This window comes from Mesoplodon densirostris, chromosome 20 (genome assembly GCF_025265405.1).
Source record: "Mesoplodon densirostris isolate mMesDen1 chromosome 20, mMesDen1 primary haplotype, whole genome shotgun sequence".
NCBI classification, from domain to species: domain Eukaryota; kingdom Metazoa; phylum Chordata; class Mammalia; order Artiodactyla; family Ziphiidae; genus Mesoplodon; species Mesoplodon densirostris.
The window spans coordinates 20,740,094-20,767,156 of NC_082680.1; the positions used below are offsets into that span (position 1 = coordinate 20,740,094).

The following is a 27,063-nucleotide window of genomic DNA, read 5'->3' on the forward strand; positions in this document are numbered from 1 at the left end:
TTTTCGATTTTAATATAACTTAGAGTGTTCTTAGAGTAGTGAACTCTTCCAAGGATGAAAGGATTTGGGATTCTATTGTTCTACAGCTGCTTTAGAGCTGGCCTTTTGTTTTAGTGGGAGTTATATAAACTCCTGAAAAGCCATATGGAAGTGCTAGTATTTGTTTAAAAATAGCACATCCTTAATTCTCGTTAGCTTTTGATGTCATGCAAATGGTTGGATTCCATTGACAACTACCATAGTTCTCTAGATCTTTCCTTGGCCCGGTTTTCTGTGGCCTCTTCCCTGATCAAATGTGAGCAAAGACACACATGGGAGGGAAAAAACAGCCACGTTACTGTGAACATCCTTCTGGTATTCATTCTGGTTTAAATTATAATTTACATAGCAGAGGTCTGTTGCCTGCTGATGTGTTTAAAGGTGGAACAGTGTTTGAACCACTTACCTTTGACAACAGATAATTTGACTCTGCAGACCACTTTATTCCAAGCTCCTTTAGGACACTGATGAAATTGTCTTAAGCTGCTTTACATACCCACAGCACTTGACAGGGAGTGAAGTGTCCTGCAAACAGTAAGTATTCAATAAATTACCTTGTTTTCTTCCCTCTGCTAAGCTGGGCTGGATTGGCAAGAGCTTGGGTGCTCAATAAACGTATTTGTTTTTATTTTTCTTATAGATCTCCTGTTCCCCATTGATATTTCCTTGGTCAAGAGAGAGCATGATTTTTTGGACAGAGATGCTATTGAGGCTTTATGCAGGTAAAAGGAAATGTTTTGAGTGTTTTCTTTCTCTTTTCTTCTTTTTAAAGAACATAGTACTTATCATTGATGAGATGGCTTTTGTTCTGAATATGTCAGGGTTTTGATCCGTAAATGGATATAGTGATTTACTTCATTATAAATCATAGGCCTTTTGATTAGAATAAGTAACTTCCTGTCATTTAGTATTGCCCTTCAAATAGCACTGTTCTGGGATGTGCTCATACGACTGCTGGAGCAGATAATGTCCGGGAAGTTTGGAAACTTGGAATAGGGGGGTTAAGGCAGTGCAGTTGACTGTGCAGTCCCAGCCAGGTACCCTCACCGAGTCAGAGCCGCTGTTGTATTGAATGGAAATGACGCCCAGAGGGACAGATGGAAGTAGGGGCTGTGGCAGACTAGAGGCAGGAGGGCCGTTGCTTGAATTCCAGGAAAGCATTTCCGCAACTCTTCAGCTTCCCCAGGCACACCGTCCTAACAGTAGGGTTAACTAAGGCTGTAATGTAACTCAGCACAGGCTTTAACATAAAGTAGACAGGCATCCATCAAAGGAGCACTGATGGGAAATGTGAACAAAACTGTTCAGAAACCCATGTTCATGGTGCCGGTGGATCTTCAGGCTCAGGAGCATCTTGCAGGGTTTAACGAAATGGAAGTAATAAAAACACGCAGCAGAAAATGACAGGACACTGACACTCCTCTGATTCTTCATGACATATTATTCATTTTAAGTTAATCATCCTTTGAATTTTTCTCAAAACCTATAAGCCATCAAAGCTGAACTCTGGAGAAAAAAAATTATACATGGACAAAATTCACTTGTCGATTTGATCATAAAATTAAAACAATTTTCTTTTAATTTCAATATTAATTTTAACTTGGAAAAACATCATTAAGGCTGAATGGCACCCAGGATTTATTTCCCCTTTATAGGCAAAGAAAGCAGTTGTAGCTTTGTGAAAGTACTATTTTTGCCTCTCTTATGTAATACAGTGTTTTTTGAAGCACTTAATTTAAGCAGGGGTTTTAGGGCAAGATAGGTAGGATGTTTAGAATGGAGTAATAGACTAGTTCTCCTGGCTTAAGAAAGAAAAAAATGTCACATTAACCACAGAAATACTGTCACTTTTCAAATTCAATGGAATGATTGCTTAGAAATGTCCAGGGTTTGTACACTTTTTCTGGAAGAAACTTAATTCCAACTCCCCACCCCACTCCCTAGAGTGTAATATCATAGCTATGTCATCTGGAATGAAAAAATTTCACCAACACAGTTTAGGAGGGAAAGAGTCTGCATCTGGAATATAAACTACTCCAGACATTTTTGAAATGTTTGAATGCTTAGCTGTGGAGCAGAATTAATTTCTTTTCAGTTCATCATTGGTGATAATGCATAGAGATGACATCACTCCTAAGATGTAACCTAGGAAATATTTACTAGGTTACCGCATCAGATCATCCATTTCACACATTTCAAGCTACTTAGTGAGCGTGCCCTCTGAACAGCAGCAACAGCTTAGGAATTCCTGGGTTATAAAAATATCACTGCAGCATTGCAGCCCAAAGGATCGTGATTAGATTCTTGAATTTCTTTCTTTTTTTTTTTTTTTAAATATCAGTTTGAAATGTAGTTACCCTGTTCTGGGGATAAGGGCGTCCTCCGTACTTTGTGATTTGCACTGGCTACACTGGCTCTTACCGCCATCAGAGAAGCTGCCTCCCATTAAAAGGAGTAAGTCTATACTCTTAGATCTTTTGTGAAAAGAAAAGCCTGAAAACAGCTAGACCTTGATCTCTTTGGATTCTGCAAGTGTATTCTGATTCGGCTTCAGTTTCTCTTATGTGTAGAATAATATCTCATAGGTTAAGTGTAAGAAGGAAATGCAGTGATGGATGTCAAGTGCTTTAAAAATTATTAGGCCTAAAACCGACACCCAGAGTTGAGTATGTGGAGAAAGGCTTGAGGTTGGGTTCAGAATTCACAGGAACAGTCATCAGCTTGTTTGTAATGGAAAACCCAAGGTCTCTTGTCCACGTGTTCGCATAAATAGACTTCTCATGGCAAATGATTTTCCTTCAAGGGGGCTAAACAAATGTTCTGAAGAAAAAGGTGGGGACAGGCATCTTCCCTGAAAATGCACTACAGGTCCTGAGCTGTCAGCAGAGTAGTTGAGGATACTTGTTTAACTGCTGATGTGATATTCATCTCATCTGCTAGACTGGCCTCTTCCATGTACTCTCTCAGCCCATGAAATTCAAAGGGCCAGCAAATCTTGAATCTACAGTGTTGTTTGAAATTTTGCCTTGTCATTTTGTCAAGTTTTTTTCTAGACGGATGGACTTTTCTGTAGACCTCCATCTTTTGCCTTGTTGAAATATTTTGAGCAGTTGATTTTAAATATATACGGTAATATAGTTACAAAAACACAACTGAAAAGTTTTACCTTAATAAAATATTATTAAATATTTAATTTTTTACTTTAAGTAAAACTTTTTTTTTTTTTTTTTTTTTGCGGTACGCGGGCCTCTCACTGTTGTGGCCTCTCCCATTGTGGAGCACAGGCTCCGGACGCGCAGGCCCAGCGGCCATGGCTCACAGGCCCAGCCGCTCCGCGGCATGCGGGATCCCCCCAGACCGGGGCACGAACCCGCGTCCCCTGCATCGGCAGGCGGACTCCCAACCACTGCGCCACCAGGGAAGCCCTAAGTAAAACTTTTTAAGATTTGTTTTGAACAAAATAATTCTTACATGGTTTCTCTTTCCTGCCACCCCCCTACCCCAGCCTCCCCCCCACACACACGTATGAAGTACTCCCATGTACACACTAGTATACGCTCCCATGTTCTGCTTAATGATTATTATAAACATTCATGTACTTATAACTTTTGCAGATCTTAAAGCTCCTTTGGTCAAAAATCTGGTAGGAGCTGATCTCTTAAAATAGTCTACTTAGAGCAGAAAACTTGTAGCTTAATGTTTTCTTGAGAATGTTAATGATACTGTCTTCAATAGTTTGTAATGACCAAAAGTTGTAAGTATGCAACTACTAGATTTTTTGGATTTAGAATGCTAACCAACATTCTTACACACACACTTGTAAGGGGTAAACGTACTTGTTTCCTTGGAGAGATTGGCTTTTGTCCCAATCTTGCTAGCTTTGCTGTATAATCCAACCCTGATGATAAGGCCCAGATTCTGAGAGTATCACATTCAGTATTAATACTGGAGGAGTAATTCGCTTGTCTTGAAGCGTATACAGGTGATAATGCAAACTGTGACCAACTCTTTACAGTACCTTTTACGAAATGTTCTTTCTCTTTATAGCTTCTGAAAAATATCCCATCTCGCTATCTTCCTTTGGGATTACAACTGACTCCTATGAGTACAGCAAAGAATTATGCAAATAAGGTGATAATCATGTAATGACAAATAGATATTCGTAGTATCATCTCCAGTCTGCACTATATTGTAAAACAGCCCTTGAAGTGCCTAAGCTCTGTGAAGCAGCCGGCCACATAGTAGATTTCAACTACGTTACTGTTTTGGTCCTATTAAAAGAAAAGCAATTGCATTCATTCCAAGAAAATATCTTTAAGGATTGGAACAATTTTTATTTGTCAGGTCTACTCGGGAAATCGTTCCTTTTTCCTTTCTCACCTCCCTTCTGCTTTCCCTGTTTTCACTTGGAATACGTGAGGCCCAGGTCCCTGCCGGCCATGCTTTTATCAGGGCGCTTGCAGCCCCCTCCAGCAAAGCTCTTGAACCTTTGATGGCTCACCCTGTGCTCCCTCCCCTGTCAGAGCAGAGTACAAGTTGCCCAGCAGATAAGACTGACACATTCCTGAGGAGCTGAGCCAGTGAGGGCCCTGTGGGGTGGGAAAGGCCAGGGCTTCTGGACGGACGGTGGGAGATACCAGTGGAGGGAGCCATACTTAGGACAGAAGCTGCTCTCATGCATTATCCTGATTAACATTTATTTTAGGAAGGAATGCAGAAGATATTGGTTTTTGTTTTTTTTGTTTGTTTGTTTTTTGCGGTACGCGGGCCTCTCACTGTTGCGGCCTCTCCCGTTGCGGAGCACAGGCTCCGGATGCGCAGGCTCAGCGGCCATGGCTCACGGGCCCAGCCGCTCCGCGGCATGTGGGATCTTCCCGGACCGGGGCACGAACCTGTGTCCCCTGCATCAGCAGGCGGACTCTCAACCACTGCACCACCAGGGAAGCCCCAGAAGATATTGTTTTTGAGGGCCAGAGCCACCATGTTTTAGTCATGTGGCCTTGGACAAGGTTTGTGTCCACTCCAAGCCCCCATTTCCTCATCTATAAAATGAAGATAAATAGTAATATCTCTACCATAGGGTTCTTGTGAGGATCAAGACGAAATCACACACATGAGGCTCCAGGCACAATGCCTGACCTAGAACGCAGCCCCGACTCCGGCAAGCCAGAGCTACAACCTCGTGTCTGTAACGTCTCTAAATCGGTAACATCCCACCACTTTGGAGGTTCCTAGGGGTCAAATGAATCCCACGGAGACCTCGGGGAATAACTTCTGGGCTTCAGTTTCGAAGCGCCATTAGCTTGGTGCTACGGATAGAAAAAGGTAACACTGACCTTTACAAAAATGACCTCCTTGGCCCTTTCTGTTGGACTCAAATCTGGAGCTTGTGAAGCAAGTCCCTCCCCCACCCCTACAGGCATCCACGCCTAGTAAACTGGGTTATAAACACCCCTCAAGCATTACAGCCCAAATGATGTCAAGTGGGTATTTGATTACAGGTTTGATTAATGAAACCCAGACCTAAGACTAGCTGTGACCCTCCTTATTCTTTAAATCTGAAAAACATTTGAGAACTAAAACACTGTGGGTAGAAGTCATTTAAGTAATGAATGCCCCTTAAAAAGGGACTTTATATCCACTCGTTTTAATGTCTGTGGATTTTTTTTCGTTATTTGTTTTCTTTCCCTTTCCATCATGAGAGAGAATTTTCCTGAACATAGGTGCTCTGGGTTATCTTTGTTTATCCTATAAGCAGGCTACCACATAATCTATGAAATCAAAGGCAGTCTTATCAGCAGGCAAAAATACTTTCTACCCTCCTGCATCCAAGTTGTTAGACAGGCTGCAAGAACAGGATCAGAAAGATAGAGCCTTGAAGAGGGCTCATGGTCAGTTTGAGTTTGTGTGAATTAAATGCACTTGTCCTGTGGAATTGGAAGAATTGCAATCTTAGGAAAAATTGGAAAACTGATGGTACCAGACAGCAGATAGGTTAAAGGTCCATTTGAGGAAGACTAAGTGATGATCATCTGGAAGATGTTAGAAAGAATTGGGGCTTGAAAAGCTGTCCTTCAGACTTTTACATGCCATCTATTCCTGCACATGTAAAGGGCTTCTTTTTTTCAGCTATTTCATTACTTACTAGTGAGGTGGGTTTTGTTTTGTTTTTTTTTAAGTAGTTCATTTTCAGTGAAGCTAAATTACTTTCCTAATTTTAAATTATTACTCTTTGGCAGGGGTAAAAAATATTCAGAGTAAAAATGTGACTCCCGTTCCAAAGAAGAATCTGATTCAAGTGCTTATGTTTGAACTCTTAAAGATATTCACCCTTGAAGCTGAAGTATACAGATTTTTTAATTAGTCATTTGTGCTGTTGCTGCGACTATACCATGCATTATCCTATCCTGTATGGGCAGTTGTAAAAAAGAATTGGGTGTTAAAGAGGGCTCAAATTTCTATACAGAACTTACTGCATTTTTTAACAGGCTGTCTAAGGTTATTATTTGTCAGAGATTATTTTTATATTTGAATTTTGATTTGAGATAGAATACACTTTATTTACCAAAAACTCTGCTTGGTTCCTTGTTCATGTTTCTATTTCTGTGAAAGAAGACATCACTGCCTTTTATTTCTTGGCACCGGGTGGAGATACCTAATGACTCAACCTAGGGGTTGTTGAAAGAATAACTGTCCTCACTGAGGATTGTTTGTTCTGTGAGGAATAAGAGGCACCAGACAGAACCACCACAGTGTGCCATTTTACTATAAAATAGTAATATTAAATTTAAATGAGAAAACTTGTGAAACATAAATATTTTTAAACTATTCACTTTTTAAAGAAGTTTCAAGTACTCTTCTATATTATAGATATTAATGGATCCAAAGAAACTCGATTAAACACGTCAGCTGTTTGGAAAAAATATTTATCCACCCATCAGTGGCTTCCTGTCTCTGCTAATGTTATTTCTTTGCTCTGTAGGCGTCTGAATACTTTAAACAAATGCGCGGTGATGAAGTTGGAAATTAGTCCTCATCGGAAGAGAGTGAGTATATAAAATGTATAGCATGGTGGGAGGAAAGGGGGCAGGTCAAAAACTGGGTTATGAACTTTGCGATCGATTTTGTCTCTCAAACTCTTACTTCCGTGGTCCAAAAATATCGACATTTTAAATGTTATAATCCAGTCAGGTTTACCAAAAGCTGTGTGGCCTTAAGTAGTTGAAACCAAGAGCTGCAGCCAGCCAATAAATTGTGTCTTGCCTGCTGTTTTTGATCTGAGAAGATCATCTGTGATTTTTGCCTCATTAGCTCAATACCTGTGACATATTAAACGGATGAGGCTTAAGGAATTCCGGTGGATTTTGCATTGCCTCCTTACAGAAATTAAAGCTGAAGTTCTTGGGAACTCTGTCTTCCCATATGTAACAGTAACTGTGTTTTGAAGCTGTAGGGATGGCAGTGAAGGCTGGCTGGTAGGATATGGAAGAATAATAGAGATTTGGAGGGAGAAAAGGAATTAGAGGAGGAAGAGGGAGGGCAGGAAATCCCACACATTCTAGTGAAATGGTGGCACATAACCGATTCAGATGGTATTTTCTTCTGCGTATGAAATGTGAGGACGTCTTACGAGATCTTAGGAGAAGAGGTGGGTGTAGTAGTGGGAGTGAGTGTCACAAATTAGAGTAAACAGGAGTAAGTTTGGTCAAAGAACATATTTCTGACTGTTCAGAGTACCCATTTTAATTATCTAACCTACAGCAAGTTGCCTCCTTGGGGGAGTTAAACCTTTTAAACAAATGAGCTGGAACCTCACACCCGCTGAGCTGTGGAGAGGAGTCTGCAAGTCAGCCTTTAATGCTCTCCTCTCACTGTCCTGGGAAGCTCTGGTCTCAGGAGATTCTCCACACCAGTGGGAAGGACATGCGTCACACTGAACTGTGCCTTTTGATAGCCCGCCTCAAGGGCTTTGATGCCGTAGGTCTGTCACACGGTGACCCTGAGCCCCACCAGTAAATCAGGCATCGTCAGCGGAGATGTCACTGTGTGTTTGTGAACGTTACGTGCTGTCAGGACTGGGTATTTGTGAAGGCTTGTTAAAAGGCTGGAGCACGTCTGAGGTTGAAACGTCACAGGACACTTGTGGCGTTAACTCTGGTTCCCGTGTTGGTGGGGGAGGGAACGAAAAGGAACAGGTAAGAGGCTGAGAAGTACCCACTGACCCGCTGAAGAGACGGGATGGCTCACCTTGCTTTGCGTCTCCATTAATCCGTTAGAGGAGATCGTGTGTACTTTTAGGGGAGCTAGAGATTTCGGGTACCCATCTTCTTAAAGTGTTTGAAAACCACCATTTTAATTGCAGAAGGGAATATAAACACATACTATCAACAGACAGCAAAATTAAAGGCAGACCAGAGGGAGTCCTACCCACTGCTAACTCCAGTTCAAAATATTTTACATGCCTGGAATTTTCACAGATCTCAGAGGTTTCCTCTGTGAGCAATTAAAGAGCAGCCTATAGATCCCACCATTTCCATTAAATAACTCCTATTCAGCTTGAAACACATGGTCAGGCTTTTTCCTGTTAAATTCTTTACATACATCTTGGTTATTTTTTTTTTTTTTTTTTTTTTGCTGTACGCGGGCCTCTCACTGTTGTGGCCTCTCCTGTTGCGGAGCACAGGCTCCGGACGCGCAGGCCCAGCGGCCATGGCTCACGGGCCCAGCCGCTCCGCGGCACACGGGATCCTCCCAGACCGGGGCACGAACCCGTATCCCCTGCATCGGCAGGCGGACTCTCAACCACTGCGCCACCAGGGAGGCCCGGTTATTTTTTTAAAATAATAAAATGAAGATGCAAGGGGGGAAGTGACACAGCTGTCGTTATGCTCAGGCTCCTGGCCCCTGGCCCTTGGTGCACATACTGCCCCCTGCGGCCTGCCAGTCCCAGAGGATGAGCAGTTCCATTCTGTCTCCGCAGAGCGAGGATTCGGACGAGGATGAGCCTTGTGCAATAAGTGCCAAATGGACTTTCCAGAGGGACAGCAAGAGGTGGTCCCGGCTTGAAGAGTTCGATGTCTTTTCTCCAAAGCAGGACCCCGTCCCTGGGTCCCCAGACGATCCCCACCTGAAGAACGCCCCCAGCCGTGAAAGCGTGCTGACGGACCTCAGCGAGCGCCAGGAGGTGGCTTCTGTCCGCAGCCTCAGCAGCACCAGCAGCCTCGCCACGCAAGCGACCCACCTCGGGGGCTCGGCGACGGCCCGGACTAACTCCATCACCAGTGTCTGCTCCTCCGGCACCTTCGTAGGCAACGATGACTCTTTCTGCAGCCTGCCCTCTCCCAAGGAACTGTCCAGCTTCAGCTTTAGCGTGAAAGGCCACGAGAAGAACACCAAGTCCAAGACGCACAGCCTGCTGAAACGCATGGAGAGCCTGAAGCTCAAGGGCTCCCACCACAGCAAGCACAAGGTGCCGTCCAAGCTGGGGCTGATCATCAGCGGGCCCATCCTGCAGGAGGGGGTGGACGAGGAGAAGCTCAAGCAGCTGAACTGCGTGGAGATCTCCGCCCTCAACGGCAACCGCATCAACGTCCCCGTGGTGCGGAAGAGGAGCGTCTCCAACTCCACGCAGACGAGCAGCAGCAGCAGCCAGTCCGAGACCAGCAGCAACGTCAGCACGCCCAGTCCCGTCACCAGGACCCGGAGCCTCAGTGCCTGCAACAAGCGGGGAGGCATGTACCTAGAGGGCTTCGATCCGTTCAATCAGTCCACGTTCAACAACGTTATGGAACAGAACTTTAAAAACTGCGAGAGCTACCCGGAGGACGCGGTGTTCTACATCCCAGAAGATCACAAGCCTGGCACTTTCCCCAAAGCCCTCTCCAATGGCAACTTCTCTCCCTCAGGGAATAACAGCTCTGTGAACTGGAGGACTGGAAGCTTCCACGGCCCTGGCCATATCAGCCTGAGGAGGGAAGATAGCAGCGACAGCCCCAAGGAACTTAAGAGACGCAATTCCTCGAGCTCCATGACCAGCCGCCTCAGTATCTATGACAACGTGCCCGGCTCCATCCTCTATTCCAGTTCCGGTGACCTGGCCGACCTGGAGAACGAGGACATCTTCCCCGAGCTGGACGACATCCTCTACCACGTGAAGGGGATGCAGAGGATAGTCAACCAGTGGTCGGAGAAATTTTCAGACGAGGGAGACTCAGACTCGGCCCTGGACTCGGTCTCTCCATGCCCGTCCTCTCCCAAGCAGATCCACCTGGACGTGGACAATGACCGAGCCACCCCCAGCGACCTGGACAGCACGGGCAACTCACTGAACGAACCCGAGGAGCCCTCAGACATCCCGGAAAGGAGGGATTCTGGGGTCGGGGCCTCCCTGACCAGGTCCAGCAGGTAAGAGCTTTTCTTCCCTTCTCCACCCAGTTTGAGGAGGAGGGGTCAGAGGAGGCTGCTTCTGCTCGTTGCGTAGGGGGATGGGAATAAGTCCGGCATTCACAGCGGGGAAATCCTACCACCCTAAAAGAGTGAACACTGTTCAGTGGGTACCAGAGCCTCAGTTTGGGAAGATGAATGAAGTAAGTTCTGTGGATGGATGGTACGGATGGTTGTACAACACTGTGGGTGTACTTAATACTTAATGTATTTAACTGTGCTCTAAGAGTGGTTGACAGTAAATTTTATGTTATATATATTTTACCACAGGGGGGAAAAAAAGAGACTGGAATGGAAGTTGAGTCTTCTCAGTTCCTAATATAAGAGGCCAGTGAGCGGCCCACTGCTGACTCTGCATCGACCTATTAAAAAGCTTTCATACTCACTCACGTTCCCCGCCTTCTCTCGCAGGCACAGGCTGAGATGGCACAGTTTCCAGAGCTCTCATCGGCCCAGCTTAAACTCTGTATCGCTGCAGATTAACTGCCAGTCTGTGGCCCAGATGAACCTGCTGCAGAAATACGCCCTCCTGAAGTTAACCGCCCTGCTGGAGAAATACACGCCTTCTAATAAGCATGGTTTTAGCTGGTAAGGGTTCAAACTGTCCAGTGAAAGTGTTCTCAACCAATGCTGTCCCAACACTGAGGATAGGACAGTTGCATCCTGTATCTTTAGTCCATCATCCTAATGCAGTCAGTTTCTGCATTCTTGAGGCTACATTTGACACTGCTTAAGCCAATACAGCTTTAGGGAATTTCCGTCAGGCTTGGTTGAGTTTTCAGTGCTCTGAGTAGCAAATCGCCAGTCGATGGGATGAGAATGCTCTACTGTTCCAGCTCATCGCCCAGGCGCTTCCTTCCCAGTGGTGGGAATAGCCCACCACAGGCAGATACACGTACAGGATCAGATCATAATTTGGAAGGAGGGGAAGAAAACTGTTTAGACCATAAGGTGTTATGAGACCAACTTTGAAATGCTTCATGTACAGTACCTGGTTTTGTACCCCTCTTTGTGCACATTTTGAGAAATCATTTTTGATGTGTTTGCAGCATCACAAAAATCTACCTGAGCTAAAGAGTTTAGTTTTGTTTTTTCCAACAGACTCTTAAGCAGTGGATAATCATTTTAAGGAATTCACCACTCTAAGATATCATAGACTAACATAATATACGAAGATAAAATTTATTGAGCTGTCCATACTTTCAAAAGTATGGCCCTTGGTGTGTATAGTGTGAGATGTAGACTGTCGGGCTGGATGGGTCATGGATAGGACCCATTATGTGCATATTTTAATTTTTCTACTGAGTGCAAAGCAGAGAAATGTCTCTACATTGACATCCCAGCGCATTTTGCAGTGTCAGCTGGGTATCCTTAAGTCTTTTCACCAGTCTAAGTGTTCATTATCCAGTTGCACAGTTACCGCTCTTTATAAAAATGGAGAAGTGGCCCAATTCCTGAGTAGCGCTCGGTAGCAAGCCGGAGAGTCAGCGGAGCAATGTAACCCTTCTCTCTCCAGCTCCGCCCCTCCTTGGGACTCATAGTGAGGTTAACTTCGGCATCAAAGCATCTCCTGTTCAAAGGCTGTTATTATGTGAGCCCTGCTAAATACAGAAGTTGTTTGTTCTGAATGACAGAAATAAGTATTGACTGGTTTATCCCCACATGCTTCAGATTCTCGGTGGAGATCGTAATGTGTTCCTTGCACATTCCGCCACTGGGCTTTTCTCCCCCGACAAAGCGAGTATTATGCACACTTATAGCCGTGATACCATATACTTAACTGTATGGAAACACACATTTGTCTGTGTGCTTCAGTTTTACCTTTCCTTGAGCTATAAACAGTAACACGCCTTGGCTGTGGGGTAAGCACTCAAAAGTCAAGGCAGTCTGCCTTGCGCCGTGTTCCTCTGTGCTTCGAGTCAGGGTTTCCCGGCTGGCTATTTAAAACTGCATACTTTACGTTCTCATTTCTGGGTTGCCCCCACCAGCACCACCGAACCCTCAAGAATCTGAAAGTCCATAATACCTCCTGGGTTCTGGTCAGTTTTTCCAGTGAGTCCAAACCAAATGTTAAAGCCTCGCATTGTGGGATCCACGGAGTGAGGAGAAATTCTACACAAAGTTCTTTTCCTGTTCGGCCTTGCCCTTTCTTGTCCCATTTAGAGAGGTCATTTGTAGAGCTGAAATTTCTGCTTGACAGCATTAAATGCATGACATGGGTTTCCTGCTGCTGCATATACTGCTCCGGCTGGACCTGGTGTCAGGACTCCAGGGAGCCTGGCTAAGGCTCACAAAACCCTCATTGTTCTTCTCCGTCTTCCTTTAGAAAGCTAAAGATGTTATATTCTCCGGGGTCATCAGCAGGAGAATTTATTTTGACTTCGGGTCATTAGCTTGGCCCCCACTGTTGAGCTCTGGAGTTGGTTCTCATTATGTCAGACCAGCATCATGCATCTGCTGTTTTCTCGTCCTGATCTTTTTTTATCCTAAATACTTTTGATCTCATCAAGAACCTAGAAATGATTCTTGTCCATTTTCAGGACAAACAGGAACTTGTTTTTCAACTCCGTCCTGAAGCTCCTACTTAGGGGCTTGACTGTTCTTTTCTCCTTCTGTTCCTTTCTGTGCCGCCGTTTTGTAAGGAAGCCCATCACCTCCCTTAGGAACACAGACCCAGTTCTCAGAGTTACCCGTGGAAGGAGAATCCCCAGCTGAGGGGCTGTTACTGGGCCTCACAGCCCCAACCCTTAGAGGATGTAGAACATCACTGTCCAATGGAACTCTCTGTGGTGGTAGAAATGTTCTATATTTGCACAGTCCAGTAGGTAACTACCAGCCCCAAATGGCTAGTGAGTGCTTAAAATGTGGCTGATACAACTGAGGAACTGAATTTGTAGTTCTGTTTGATTTAAATTTAAATAGCTACCTTATTAGCACAGATCTAGAGCCCACAGGGTTTAACTGCACAGATGGACAAAAACATAGACAAGTAAACATATCCCTCCAACCCCCAATATTTTTTCAATAGGGCTGTGCCCAAGTTCATGAAAAGGATCAAGGTTCCAGACTACAAGGACCGGCATGTATTCGGGGTCCCTCTGACGGTCAACGTGCAGCGCACAGGACAGCCCCTCCCCCAGAGCATTCAGCAGGCCATGCGCTACCTCCGCAACCATTGTCTGGATCAGGTGAGAGCCGCTGCCTGCAGGTCCCGCTTAATCATGGGAGTCCAGATGCATGCATCTTCTTCTAGTTTTGCAGTGAAAAAACGCTTAATGTTTTTTTTTTTCCCAATAGGTTGGACTCTTCAGAAAATCGGGTGTCAAATCCCGGATTCAGGCTCTGCGCCAGATGAATGAAAGCGCCGTTGATTGTGTCAACTATGAGGGGCAGTCTGCTTATGATGTGGCAGACATGTTGAAGCAGTATTTTCGAGATCTTCCTGAGCCACTAATGACGAACAAACTCTCGGAAACCTTTCTGCAGATCTACCAATGTAAGTGTTCTTTGATCTTGACATTGTTGGCAGTGGGGAAAAGTGGGGTCAGCTGAAACCTGTAGCTCCTTTGATGTCATTCTCTTGGACCCACATGATGATCTCTTAGAAATACGTCATCGATTTCTTTCTTCCTTGCCTCCTTGTTTGTGGAGCAGGTTTCTGTGTACCTGTTGAATAATGCAAAAATACATTTCCCTCTCATCATTCTCTAATTACCGAAGCAACTGTGCATTTTTACATTCTGATCCAGGAGCTCGTTTTTTCCATTCGTTTCCAGAACAGTGTTATCTAAGATACTGAAAAGAGCAGATTCCGAGATCTCTCTCTCTCTGCCTTGTCTGTAGGCATTGCAGTTGCTTCACATTTCTCTAGCAGGGCCTATTGTGTTTAAAGTTTCACAGGTGTCTGTGTGTTTTATCTTGCTGTAAAACGAATAAATAATCTTTTTCTGCTATTCATCTCAGCTTCTACCAGAAATACTTGGGAAAACAATACCCATGCCCATCTCACTTTTAAGCAGAGCTTAAAGCAAACAGTGGTCTGAATTAATGATCAAGATCAGGATTATAGCTTTTACAGCCTTGTGTTTTTCTGGGCTCAGTGTGGTATTACAGCAATGTAATTTAAAAGCAGCTTCTCTCAGTGCTTGAATTGTCTTTAGAACTGGCACGTGGGACTTTATTTTATGAGAAATGGAGTTGGTCTGGATTACTTCATTATTTGTTTCGTCCTTTCAGATTTTATGAAAACACAGGTCACATTTCCCCCACCAAGGTATTTGTTATGTATTGTAACCATGGAGCTGTTTAATCTGTTCATCCTATGGAGCTGCATTTGAGTGACTTCAGTTTTCCACCACATGCCTTTTAAAAGAAAAATTTGCCTAGTAAAGGAGACCTGAAAGTTGTGTTCCACATTTTCTACGTGTATTATTTTATTTATTTATATATAATACATTATAATTGTATTATACATATATATTATATAATGTTATAATACATTACATTATGTTGTTATATTATATATTTTTTATGGGTTTATTTCTCAAGCGTGTATTTTTATAGTAGCCTCTCAGTAGGGCTTTCTAAAACTTAAAGAAATTACTAGCTAAACATATCTGTTGTTTAAATGGAATATTTTAGCAGCTTCCTTTCCCCATTTAAAGAATGAGCAGATCAGTTGAAATTAGGAGAGTCCGCCGAGATGCTGAACATTTTGTAGTCAAGGTGAAGAAATCTCCGTTCTCATCCTCTTGTATGTCTTTGATAAGATTTCTCATTGAAACTAAACAAAAGTATAGCCTATAATGTTCAGTAATTAAGAATGGTAAACTAGGAGTTTCAAAAAAGTACTTAGAAAAGAAAGAACCGTAAAGAACTGTAAAGTAAAAGAAAAGAGCAGGCATCATCTGGAGCTGCACTCTGAGGTGGATTCACGAGTATGTTGGCGTTGTGGGTTTTTAAAAAATGTAACTCCTCCACAGGCAGGAAGTACTTGCGGGTGGTGACGCTGGTGGCCATCCCTAATTCCTTCCGTCTTAACCTCAAGTACCCTTTTGGCAAGTGCTTGTTCAGTGCTGGGCTGAGGTCTTTGATGCCGCTATTTGCTTTGGGACGTTTCCTTGCGAACGTACGTGGAAGATCACTGGGTTGATGGGGTAAATGTGGGTGTCGTGCAGATGTGCCCAAGGACCAGCGCCTCCAGGCAATCAAGGCCGCGATCATGCTCCTGCCTGACGAGAACAGGGAGGTCCTGCAGACCCTCCTCTACTTCCTGAGCGATGTCACAGCAGCCGTGAAGGAGAACCAGATGACTCCCACCAACTTGGCCGTGTGCTTGGCGCCTTCCCTCTTCCACCTCAACACCCTCAAGAGAGAGAACTCCTCTCCAAGGTACGGACAGGTCCAGTGAGCTGCACACGTGCATGGTGAGACGCGCACGTGTGATGGTGAGACGCGCACGTGCACGGTGAGACACACACGCGCGTGCTCCGTTCTTTAGACAGAAGACGCCTCCCTTTCCTTGTAGGGCTGTCCCTGTGTTTTTGTTGGATTCATACCTGCATCCAGCAAAAAGGAGTTTGACCTCCTTCCTTCACAGCCCACGTTCCTCCCTTGTGCTGCTTCCATTCTTTCTTCTTGGCCCTGGGGGTGTGACTTCCTAGACAATCTAGTTTCAACCAGGTTTTGAGAGAGATGTGCATTACTGCTTTGCGGTGGCAGGTGTTTCCCCTGATCCTCCCCCCAGTGCTCTCTGTAACATTGTCATCATACTTTCTGCCGGCAAACAGACAAGAGAGTTTACAGACCTCAAAAACTGGATGGAGGACGAGAGCCCTGCTGCCTGGGCTTCTGCATAAATAAAACCAAGCTGCCTTGGCTTCTTCAGTAGAACCAAGCTGCCAGCCTGTGTGGGAAAGTTGAAAGGAGCTGGATCTGAAATGACTAAGGATGACATTAAGCCTCAAAGTTAAGACTCAGCTGAACCAGTTGTTGCAAAGTTTCTCCTTAGATGTAGACAAGATGGAAGTGACTGTGGAAGTCGAGGAATCTGGAACATAACAAAGGCTCTTTTGCTCAGCACTTATTCTGTCCCCAGCATGGGGCTACACCCTGGACATTGATTATCTTCTTTAATCCTCGTAACAATCGTAGGAGGTGAAGCTCCTGTTAGTATCTATTTTACACATGAGGCAAGACTGCAGGGCAGGTCACTTAAGTAAGTATTGAATAGCTTGCCTGTGCTGATAGGAAAAAATGGCAGAACCAGTTGGATCATCTTACTTATATGAATATTTCGTATAAAGGCCTCATGGTGAAGTGTCACTAACCCCTTCCTACTAAATTCATCCTGCTGATCCTTTTCCCCAGCTGTAAAGGAACTTGACAAATATTTCTTAGCTGTAGGCATGAGGCCTGGTTGTGCTAGTGAAGTTAGCTTTGCTTCTGAAAGCCATACAATGCTTAATTAACTAGTTCTGTGTTTAATGGGATAGAGAGCTAGAGGTGAGCAAAAGAGAGAGATGAGATAAGATTAAGACAAAAGCTCTAGGAAACAATAGACTTTTCTCTCACTGACAGGAGGGGCTCCTGTTTATTTACACTGGAAAGAATGATCCTGTTTAGCCGCTTGACAAGTGCCTCCCACCCACCTACTCCTCAAAGCTGCCTTTCCTTCCTGCCACCCCACAGGGTATAGACCTTACAAGCTGCCCTGTTTAAATAGGAACCTATTTAACGTGATGGTTGTAAATAACCTAGATTTCATTGGAGACAGTCTCTTCCATGTTTTCTGTGCATCGTTGATACAACTGAGACATTCTAGTGACCAAAGTAAAGCTCTCCTTTAACCACTTAATGACAAGTAGCCTCCAGTGAAAGTCTTTTTCTCTCCTTTAGGTTTCCTCGAATAACACATTGATTAAAAATATATAAGTATTTGAATCTTTCCCTTCCCTTATTTCTGTCTCTAGGGTAATGCAAAGGAAACAAAGCTTGGGCAAACCAGATCAGAAAGATTTGAATGAAAATCTTGCTGCCACTCAAGGGCTAGCCCATATGGTTGCTGAGTGCAAGAAGCTTTTCCAGGTAAGGAGGTGGGAAGTTTTGTTATTTGTCAAGGATGATGTAAATGAGGACAAAATCTTGGGTACCATGTACTCGTTCACGTCTTGTTTTTTTTTTTTTTTTGGCCGCACTGTGCGGCGTGCGGAATCTTAGTTCCCCAACCAGGGACTGAACCTGTGCCACCTGCATTGAGACAGCGGAGTCTTAACCACTGGACTGCCAGGGAAGTCCCAACTTGTTCACATCTTAACCAAAAGGTCTTTTCCAGAGCTGAAGATTATATATGTAGTCTGAGAATGTCTTATTTATGTATTTTATAATGTATAAGCTCATTAGAGTTAATATGTTAATGAAATTGCCTATTTCCATACCCCTTTACTTAGAAAGCAGAAGTAACAAATTATCTGAAATAAATTCTGTATCTGAGGTGTAGCTGCTATGGAAAACAATATGGCCATTCCTTAAAAAATTAAAAATAGAACTACCTTAGGATCCAGCAATTCCATTCCTGGGTATATCCAAAGAAAACAAAAGCACTAATTCAAAAAGATACATGCACCCCAATGGTCATAGCATTATTTACAATAGCCAATGGAAGCAACCTAGGTGTCCATCAACAGATGAATGGATAAAGAAGATGTGGTGGGGAGGGGGTGTGTGTGTATAAAATGAAATGCTACTCAGCCACTAAAATAAAAGAATGAGGGGCTTCCCTGGTGGCGCAGTGGTTGAGAGTCCGCCTGCCGATGCAGGGGATGCGGTTTGTGCCCCGGTCCGGGAAGATCCCACATGCCGTGGAGCGGCTGGGCCCGTGAGCCATGGCCACTGAGCCTGCGCGTCTGGAGCCTGTGCTCCGCAATGGGAGAGGCCACAACAGTGAGAGGCCCGCGTACCACAAAAATAAATAAATAAATAAACAAATTTTTTACAATTAAAAAATAAATAAATAAAAGAATGAAATTTTGAATTTTACCATTTACAACAGTAGGGATGGACCTGGAGGGTATTATGCTTAGTGAAATAAGTCAGGCAGGGGAAAACAAGGACTGTATGTTATTGCATACATGTGGAATCTAAAAAAATTAGACAAAGAATGAATATAACAAGACAGAAACAGACTCACAGGAATAGAGAACAAACTAGTGGCTTGAAAGGTAAGAGGGGTGTGGGGGCAAGGGGATTAAGAGGTACAAACTACTGTGTATAAAATAAATAAGCGACAGGATATATTGTACAGCATAGGGAATATAGCCCATATTTTACAATAACTTTAAATGGAGCATAATCTATAAAGTTTTTGGATCACTATATTGTACAATTGAAACTATTGTAATGTTGTAAATCAACTAACTGTACTTCAATTAAAAAAAATCTGTCTTCGTCAATGTACACCCTATTTTAATCACTTACTCTCCTACTGTACCTTTCTAAAGAAGAGGACCTCACACAAAAATAAGCTTTCTAGGTACCTTTATGAAGGTGATCTGCTTGCATCCTCACGGTACCACGTGAGGTCGGCAGGGACACTCCTCCATCTGTTGGAAGCAGGGGGACTGGACTGCTTGCACTGCCTTGAGGATCTTGCCGCTTCCTCTGATGGGCAACAAACCTCCTTTATGTCTCTCGTGTCCCTCCCAGGTTCCTGAGGAAATGAGCCGATGTCGAAATTCCTACACCGAACAAGAGCTGAAGCCGCTTACCCTAGAAGCATTAGGACGCCTTTGTAATGATGAGTCAGCCAACTACCAACACTTCCTCCAGGACTGTGTGGACAGCCTGTTTAAAGAGGTCAAAGAGAAATTCAAAGGCTGGGTCAGCTACTCTACATCTGAGCAGGCTGAGCTATCCTATAAGAAGGTATGTCGTCTCCCTGTTGTCAGCCATTTGAATTCTAGTGGTCAGGACTTGTGTTCATCAGAGACGAGATACCCTTTTGCCAACACAGTTCTCCTTGGGGATCTGTCACCCATTCCCTTCCTTATAGAGCCTAGGCAGCCAGGTGATTCACATCCCCCAGGTAAGAGTGGAAACCAGTTCAGTAAGGAATAGTACTCATTGAACACGTGTCAGGGGAATCAAAATATCTAATGAAATCCTTTGGTTCCACAGAAACACACTAGAATTCCCTGGAATGTTTTACTAATGGTATTGGGCCTTTGGGCATTTGTGATGTGCTTAGATATTTCCATCATTTGATTGAAATCCCCTTGGGCTCTCTTCTGTTCTCAGTCACTCTTCTCTTGGCCCTTTAATGAGCAGGGAGTGCTGGGTGGGTGGGTGGTTAACTTGAAAGCCCCTTAAGGGCAGAGGCATCCTGCATTGCTTTGCACGATAGGTGCATGGAGGTATTTGTTGATTTGTCTCTACCACCTTGAGTAGAAACAATGAGAGCAGTCGGATGCCATGCAGGCTTGGGAGTGCAGATAAATCTTAGTTTTATTACATTGACCCTAATATGGGTCCCAGGAAAACAGACACAACCGGAGGTGACGCCAGCAGTACTGTTTGCTTTCTGGCCTGATCTTGAATGTACTTGCGTTCAGCAGCCTATTAAAGCCAGAGGTAAACATTAGGACCACGTAGCCAGCTAGTAGTTTGCCTTCAGAGTCTAGGTGTGTGGGAATTGTCCCAGCACTGAAAAGTACATCCTCCTTTCAGGTGAGTGAAGGACCACCTCTAAGGCTTTGGAGGGCAACCATTGAAGTCCCTGCATCGCCTGAGGAAATCTTAAAGCGCCTACTTAAAGAGCAGCACCTCTGGGACGTAGACTTGTTGGATTCAAAAGTGATTGAGATCCTGGACAGCCAAACTGAAATTTACCAGTATGTCCAAAACAGCATGGCACCCCATCCTGCTCGGGACTACGTCGTTCTGAGGTGAGCTTCCGGATTGATTATTGCGGCCAGGATGAGCCTCTGTGGCGCTGAATGTTACAAGACGTTAACATTATTTAAAATAGAACGTTTGCTTCCAGAAAAGCGTTGAACCCTTCCAAATATGAAAACTATATCATCATTTATTCCAACAGTGTGTCCATCCCTGAAAATGGTTTGAACTCTTTTGGAATCGAGCTCAGAAAGAGAGGCACATTCCATTGAACGTATTCAGGGGTAGCTGATTTTTGCCCCCTTTAGGATAGATTTTCTCGTTAGAAACAGCTAGTGAATGCATAAGCCAGGAAATAACATTTGGGTCCCAAGTGAGCTGTGGTTAAAGCTGATTCATATGTGATTCATAAATTCTCTGAAGATATTATTGAAAGAAGAATTCCAAAAATCTTTGAGGAAATGTCACATCATTAGTCCAGAACTTCTCCAACAGACTAACATTTGGATGTCCATGTTCTAATACATTTGTGAAATATAAAAAGGGTTTTCAGACCCACTTCAGATTGGTTCTCTTTCCAAGAACTGACTGTGTGAGCTTAAATACCACTGCAGAAGGGGCTCTGTTGAAGTGAGTCATTCAGGAGTCCTTGCACAAGGATGGATGCATGGCATGGCCCCCATCCTGCCCTTCAGCTGCCTCCTCTAAGAGTGAGGCCCCGTTTTAAACTCGGCGTCCAGGAAACTCCATTTTTTTCCCCTCTCGTTTTGTCCCTACAGAACGTGGAGGACTAATTTACCCAAGGGAGCTTGTGCCCTTTTACTCACCTCCGTGGATCACGACCGGGCCCCTGTGGTGGGAGTGAGGGTCAATGTGCTCCTGGCCAGGTATCTAATTGAACCCTGCGGGTCAGGGAAATCCAAACTCACCTACATGTGCAGAGCTGACTTAAGGTATGTTCTGATGCTGATTTTTTTTTTTTTTTGACGTCTTGAGTGAGGGGCATATAGAAGATTCAGACTTCTTGTCTGATGCAAAAAATGTCTAAAATGAATACATTCTTGCATCTTGGATGCTCTGTGAAGAGCGGTGCTTATAAAGTAACTCCTTCATGTTTCTTGGTCTTCTGGGGACCACTTACTAATTTCCACCCCTTAGAGAATATGGTACTAAAGCAATGTGGATGTGGTGGTTCTGCCATGAACTTAAAGCCACAGGAAATGAGAGTTTGAATTAGCAACCAGATGTTTCTCATTGTATATTCAAAGAGGTTTGAATAATGGGACATGCCCTTTTAGTAATTCATTAGACCTATGCTTTGCGCCATAGGTCAGTGCGCATTCTTATCAGAAAGTGAACGAAATGCAGCAATACCAACAAGCAAAAAACAAACCTCTAAAGACTTTCCAAAGTGGCTCTCCTGTTAAATAAATCCTCATCTGAAGTCTTTACAGCTCCCTACTGCAAGTATCTGTATGGTCTGTTTTTGTTCTGTATATGCCAGAGCTTTCTTTCCTGAACAGTTTCACTCAGTATCTGCACTCAATATGTTGTTCCTTGAGAAACTTCTGGTTCCAAAAGTGTAATGGAGGTGCCAGCAGATTACTTTGGAATAATAAGAGGGATCTTTACTCGCACATTTTGCTGATCAAGAAATAGAAGTATATCCAGAACTCCCTTCAGCTGATTCAGGGTTTTCCAACTCGAATAATTTATTTGCGTTTCCTTTTCTGTCTGTTGTAGGGGCCACATGCCAGAGTGGTACACGAAATCTTTTGGACATTTGTGTGCAGCTGAAGTTGTAAAGATCCGAGACTCCTTCAGTAATCAGAACACTGAAACCAAAGACACCAAATCTAGGTGATTCCCGAAGCATGTCCATTATCTGGGCCTTTGTTTCTAGAACCCTTGCCAGTCCTTGGAAGATTGGGTTCAGTGTCTGATCCTGAAACAAAACTACAAGTTGGAGTGTGGGAATTGACTATAGTGATTTGATACATTTTTAAAGCTGCTTTCTATTTGTTTAAGGTCTGTATTATGGACCTTGACTGGAATATATGACTGTGCAAAAAAAAAAAAAAAAAAATTCCTATTCGAATTGCTTCTGAGAAGCAAAACTATAAATACATTAGGGAAGATAATGAAGAGACGTCATTCTCTCGCGATGTCGGTGTCTGTGTACGTGTACCTATGTCATTTTCTTTGCAGTGTGTGGAGGGACTGGTGTATCCACTGGAATAGTTGGTCCTCTTTGACATATTTTCTCGCTGAGAAGAGCAAAGAAAGGTTTGCACAGAGAGGTGTGTGTATGTGTGTTTGTTGCTGGTCGAATGGCATAGATGTGTAAGTTGGGCTACAGTGTAAGTCTGGCACACTGAGACACCTCCAAGAAGGATCTTGATGCATCAGGTTCAGTTTAACCTGGAATATCTGACTCCCCATGGAATTATCCAGAAAGTGAACCGATTTATTTTGGGGTGTCAGACAACCCACGCTTGTCTGGTTGTTTTTTTTTTCCTGAGTTAGTAAACATTTTCCTTCTCCACCAACCTCTTCTTTACCTTAAAAGTGATTGTAATAAATTTACTTGGATAGCCCATTTTAAACACAGTTTGTCTCTAGACCTGATTGCAGATAGCAAAGTTGTTTTTATCCAGTACAGGTGAATTCAGGGATGGAAATTCCCCCTTGCTAGCTCCAAAGCACAGTTTTGTTTTTTGGTTTTTAAGTTGAGATGTGAAAACTGAGCGCTCTTAACACCTACTCCTGAATCAAATATCAACATCTTTTACGTGTCCTCAAATTCTTTGCATTTCCATGTTAGGAGAAACTCTTTAAGGCGCTATGTATGGGATCACAGGAAACTGTGTCCCAAGAAAATCCTTGTAAATTTAACCCAACCACAAAAGTTACTTGTTGTTATGGTTATTAACAGCATTTTTGAAAGCTGCATATGTTAATTGGATTTGTCCTTATCAGCAAATAGCATTTTTTTTTATTTTGTTTTTCCTACATTTCTTTTTCTTCTCCTTTATGAAGCCCCTGGAAATATATTTTAGTAGTAATGGAAAGTAGTAATCACAGTAAAAAACAAACCAACCATCAAAAACACACTAGTGCAGGGCTTTGGAAGGGTGGTCTTTATACAGGTTTTACTGTAACGGTAAAGGTTGGCTCAAAAGACAGTATTAGTGAATTTATTTTATATGGATCAAAAGTGAATAATGTATGAATGAGAGTTGTAAGAAGGACTTTTATTTTGTTATAATTTAGTTACCATTGTCAGTGTTATTTCAAAGGTTCTTTGAAGAATTAGGGGGCAGGGGACAGATCAGAGTTTAATTTGAGTATTTTGGATATTAGCGTGCCTCATGAAGATATACTTGTATATTCAACTTTAATGGCTTTGAGATTTGTAAGATTATATGTTGTATATACCATTCTATTAAGAAACATGTACGCCTACCTGTCCACTGTGCTTTCCAACACAGATAAAGCATGATAAAGATTATTATTTAAAATATACTTGTATTTATACCTCAGATATTCTTTTGGATTTTGTACCTCAAGGCTTTTTTGTTTTTTTTTTTTGTTTGTTTGTTTTTTGCTAATGTAAATACACTTTACATGAATACAGTCTAAGTGAAAAAAAGTAAATAAGAGGTTTATAACTTGCTCTATATCTGTACAGAATATAATCAATAAGTGCACTATTAAATGTTTAAAGTAAGGGAAACGTCTGGCCTGCTTTCCACTGTATCACATCTCACTCCTACCCGTAAAACCACAGATGGCAAGGCATACCATCCTAGCATCAACTAAAATGAAAATACAGATTTGCTACAGGAAAAATCGGACTACAAATCATTCCAAGGCCAAACTGCAACTGAGCCACTCACTAACAAACAGGAAACCCTGGTGAAGGTTCAGGAAGCACAGAGATGCTCTCCAAACAAAGGTCTCGAGGAAACGATACTGAGAAAGCTACAAGAATAAGCAACAGCCACCGAAAGATGCTCATAAGCAAAGCCAAGGTCACCGATTCATTCCACAAAAGGTCTCTTTCCCACTGTTTGGCTTTCCTGTTGAAAGGATTCCTTACATATTTGACCAGAGGAGAATGTGAAGGATGTGAACATTTTGAAGAACTCTGCTTTAAGCCACCTAAAGTGATATTGCCACAACTTACTAATTGTGACTAATTGTCTAGGTTGTAAGCTCTCTGAGAGCAGGGCTCTTCTACACGTCTTTATAATCCCCTACAGCAGCTTTCAGTGTTTTGTACTTGTAGGCACCTAATAAATTTATTATTTGCCAAATGGAATTGATTGAATCAGCGTCTGTTATTTGAAAAGGAAGAGAATCTAGGATGCTCTCTGTCTTAAGCCCTCACTTTGGTTCATCAATGCCCATTTTGAGATGGCAGAGACTGGAACTTGTTAAACCTAGTGAAATCTTAAAGTTCAAAAACTGGCGAAGACGACATAGATATTCTACAGAGACGCTCTGGATTCTAAATTAGAGAGTTCTTTGTGCTGGAATTTCAACCAGTCTCATTCCTCCGATAGAATGTGATATGCATCTTACATTTGATTTTGACAAATACTCTGGACATAGTAAAGGAGAAAAACCAATCTCGATATAATTTTTTTAAAAGACACACACAGACCAAAACCTTTTTTATTTACTCTGCCTCCAGTCCTGGTTTCCTCAGAGCCATATAAAATGGAAGATCAAAATGTCTGAAATACCTAATAATTCAGTTGTTTGCACAGCTCTGGAGTCATGAGTTACGAATAGGCTACATGTGGTTACTAGGATGGAAGAGATGCTCTCACGGGCACCCAGGTAGATTCAGATTGCTTTTGTCACGACCCACTTTCCTATTTACCTCATTTAGTCAGTTATTCCAACACCTATTTATATTTAGCTCACACGGTGCTCAGGCCTGAAGATTCCAAAGCCCTGAAAATCTGCTCTCAGAGATACTAAGATAGAAATGATAACACCCCATAGCATCCTGCCTGCCAATTTACAGATGGCATAACTTGGAAGATTCTAACAAAATTAAATGGATTCTTAAGAGGGTTTGTTTTTTTTTCTCCCCTCCCAGGGCTAAGGGAAACAGCTGAGATTTTGGGAAAGTAAAAACTGAGGAAAAACTAGGGAAGATAATCCAAATTGGTGCTTTTCCAACACCACTGGTTAGGGGTGTGTGTGTGTGTCCAGGGGGAAACAAAGGTAGTAGAGAGGTGTGTGGGATGTTATAGTTATGCTCATGGGTCTTTATGCCACTTTTGTCCACTTTTCACACGCTTAATCCTCACACACACCCCACAAAGCATAGGTATTATCCTTCTAAGGACTATGGCTATGACTTAGTGACGAATTAAGGTGCCTAGAGCCAGAAAGAGGAGCTGAAATTCCAGCTCAGTACCTCTACCCCAGACCGTCTCCCATCTGCCAATCTTTCTCTAATCCAGAGGCAAACTCACAGTAAGGGCCGATTCACTCACGTCGCATCAGCATCAGAATCGGGAAGAATGCAAGGAAAAGGAAGATCCATAGCAAAATAACCACATTAGTCAAGGTTGCCAAGAAATTATTCTGTCACCCGATTACTGAGATGCTTAAGGAGAAATTAAGTAGGTCAAGATAAAGGTGAGGCAAAAGTTTTGTTTCAGGTTGAAAGAATTTGTAGTTCTGTTTGCAAATTGAATACGTGATTTGCAGTGTACCGAGACTCCAGGGATGCCTTCCTGTGAGGCATAGGACCTGCCCCTCCCCATCTGCAAGCGCAGAACGATCTGACGATCTGACGTGTGGTCAGATTGCAACCCACCCAACCCCTCTGAGCTTGCATTGCTTCATGGATACAAGGGGCATAACTACTTACAGGCTTCTTAATCTGCAGCCCAGGACCAGAAGCCCGGTCCCGTGACTTTCTGCAATTCGTCATGATGCCCACCACACAAGAATATCATGAAGTGCAACTGACATATTTGTGAAGGTGCTTTGAAAACCGAGAGCTATTGAAAGGTAAAGGAGGCTTCATGAAAGCAAAGTGGAATTTAGCCCAAATGCTTTTCCCCACCTGCCTGTTGAAGCATACATAAATGATTATAAAGCAGAAATCCTAAACAATGAGATCATGGCATGCATGTCATCTTGGTGTTCCATCAGGATGAAATTTGCCTAAGGAATTTAAATTCCATTTGCCTAAGGAATGCAAATTACAAAAAACCTCAAAGAGCCCGTGGCAGGGAAAGCTCAGGTAGGTCTGTGCAGTTGCAGTGAAATTGGGCCCATTCTTCAGGGAATGATCAGTTTTTTTCAGGCTGGGAGTTTGCTAAATCATGTTGGCAGCTGTAGCCCAAAGTAATTACCCTCTCTGTGTATACACAGTTCCCATTAGAGCAGCCGGTTTGCCTGTCTGGACCCAAGGCTGTGTTGACAACTGTAGTATAAACACCTCTTTGCAGAGATTTTTCATCTCATTAGACTTAAAAAAAAAAAAAAGGAGGGCAAGAAATGTTCCTCATAGGGGATTTTCATTTCTTTCTCTTTTCCTATCAAGATACAAAGCACTGTGGAAAGCAAAAGCCTTACTCTTTTTATGACTCATCATCAGCCATGATTTGGTGATGTTGTTCCCATAAAAATAGTGATTTGTTCCCATAAAAATAGTCT

The 27,063-nt window shown here is 43.1% G+C and overlaps 1 protein-coding gene across 9 annotated transcripts in view; it reads left to right on the plus strand.

The window, feature by feature from the left end:
• The window catches only part of DLC1 (DLC1 Rho GTPase activating protein), a 407,252-nt gene extending 382,555 nt beyond the window's left edge, over positions 1-24,697 (plus strand). For 4 of the 9 annotated variants that reach the window (XM_060085710.1, XM_060085708.1, XM_060085711.1 and 1 more), the window contains 12 exons: positions 680-761; positions 7,022-7,085; positions 9,020-10,443; positions 10,894-11,070; positions 13,511-13,670; positions 13,780-13,978; positions 15,660-15,873; positions 17,454-17,568; positions 19,186-19,404; positions 20,206-20,423; positions 21,153-21,326; positions 22,117-24,697. In XM_060085710.1, coding sequence (XP_059941693.1) covers positions 680-761; positions 7,022-7,085; positions 9,020-10,443; positions 10,894-11,070; positions 13,511-13,670; positions 13,780-13,978; positions 15,660-15,873; positions 17,454-17,568; positions 19,186-19,404; positions 20,206-20,423; positions 21,153-21,326; positions 22,117-22,237 — 3,167 coding nt within the window. In that variant the 3' untranslated portion in view covers positions 22,238-24,697. The other 5 variants (XM_060085714.1, XM_060085713.1, XR_009530776.1 and 2 more) reach the window with 5 other exon arrangements.
• The last annotated feature ends 2,366 nt before the right edge of the window (positions 24,698-27,063 follow it).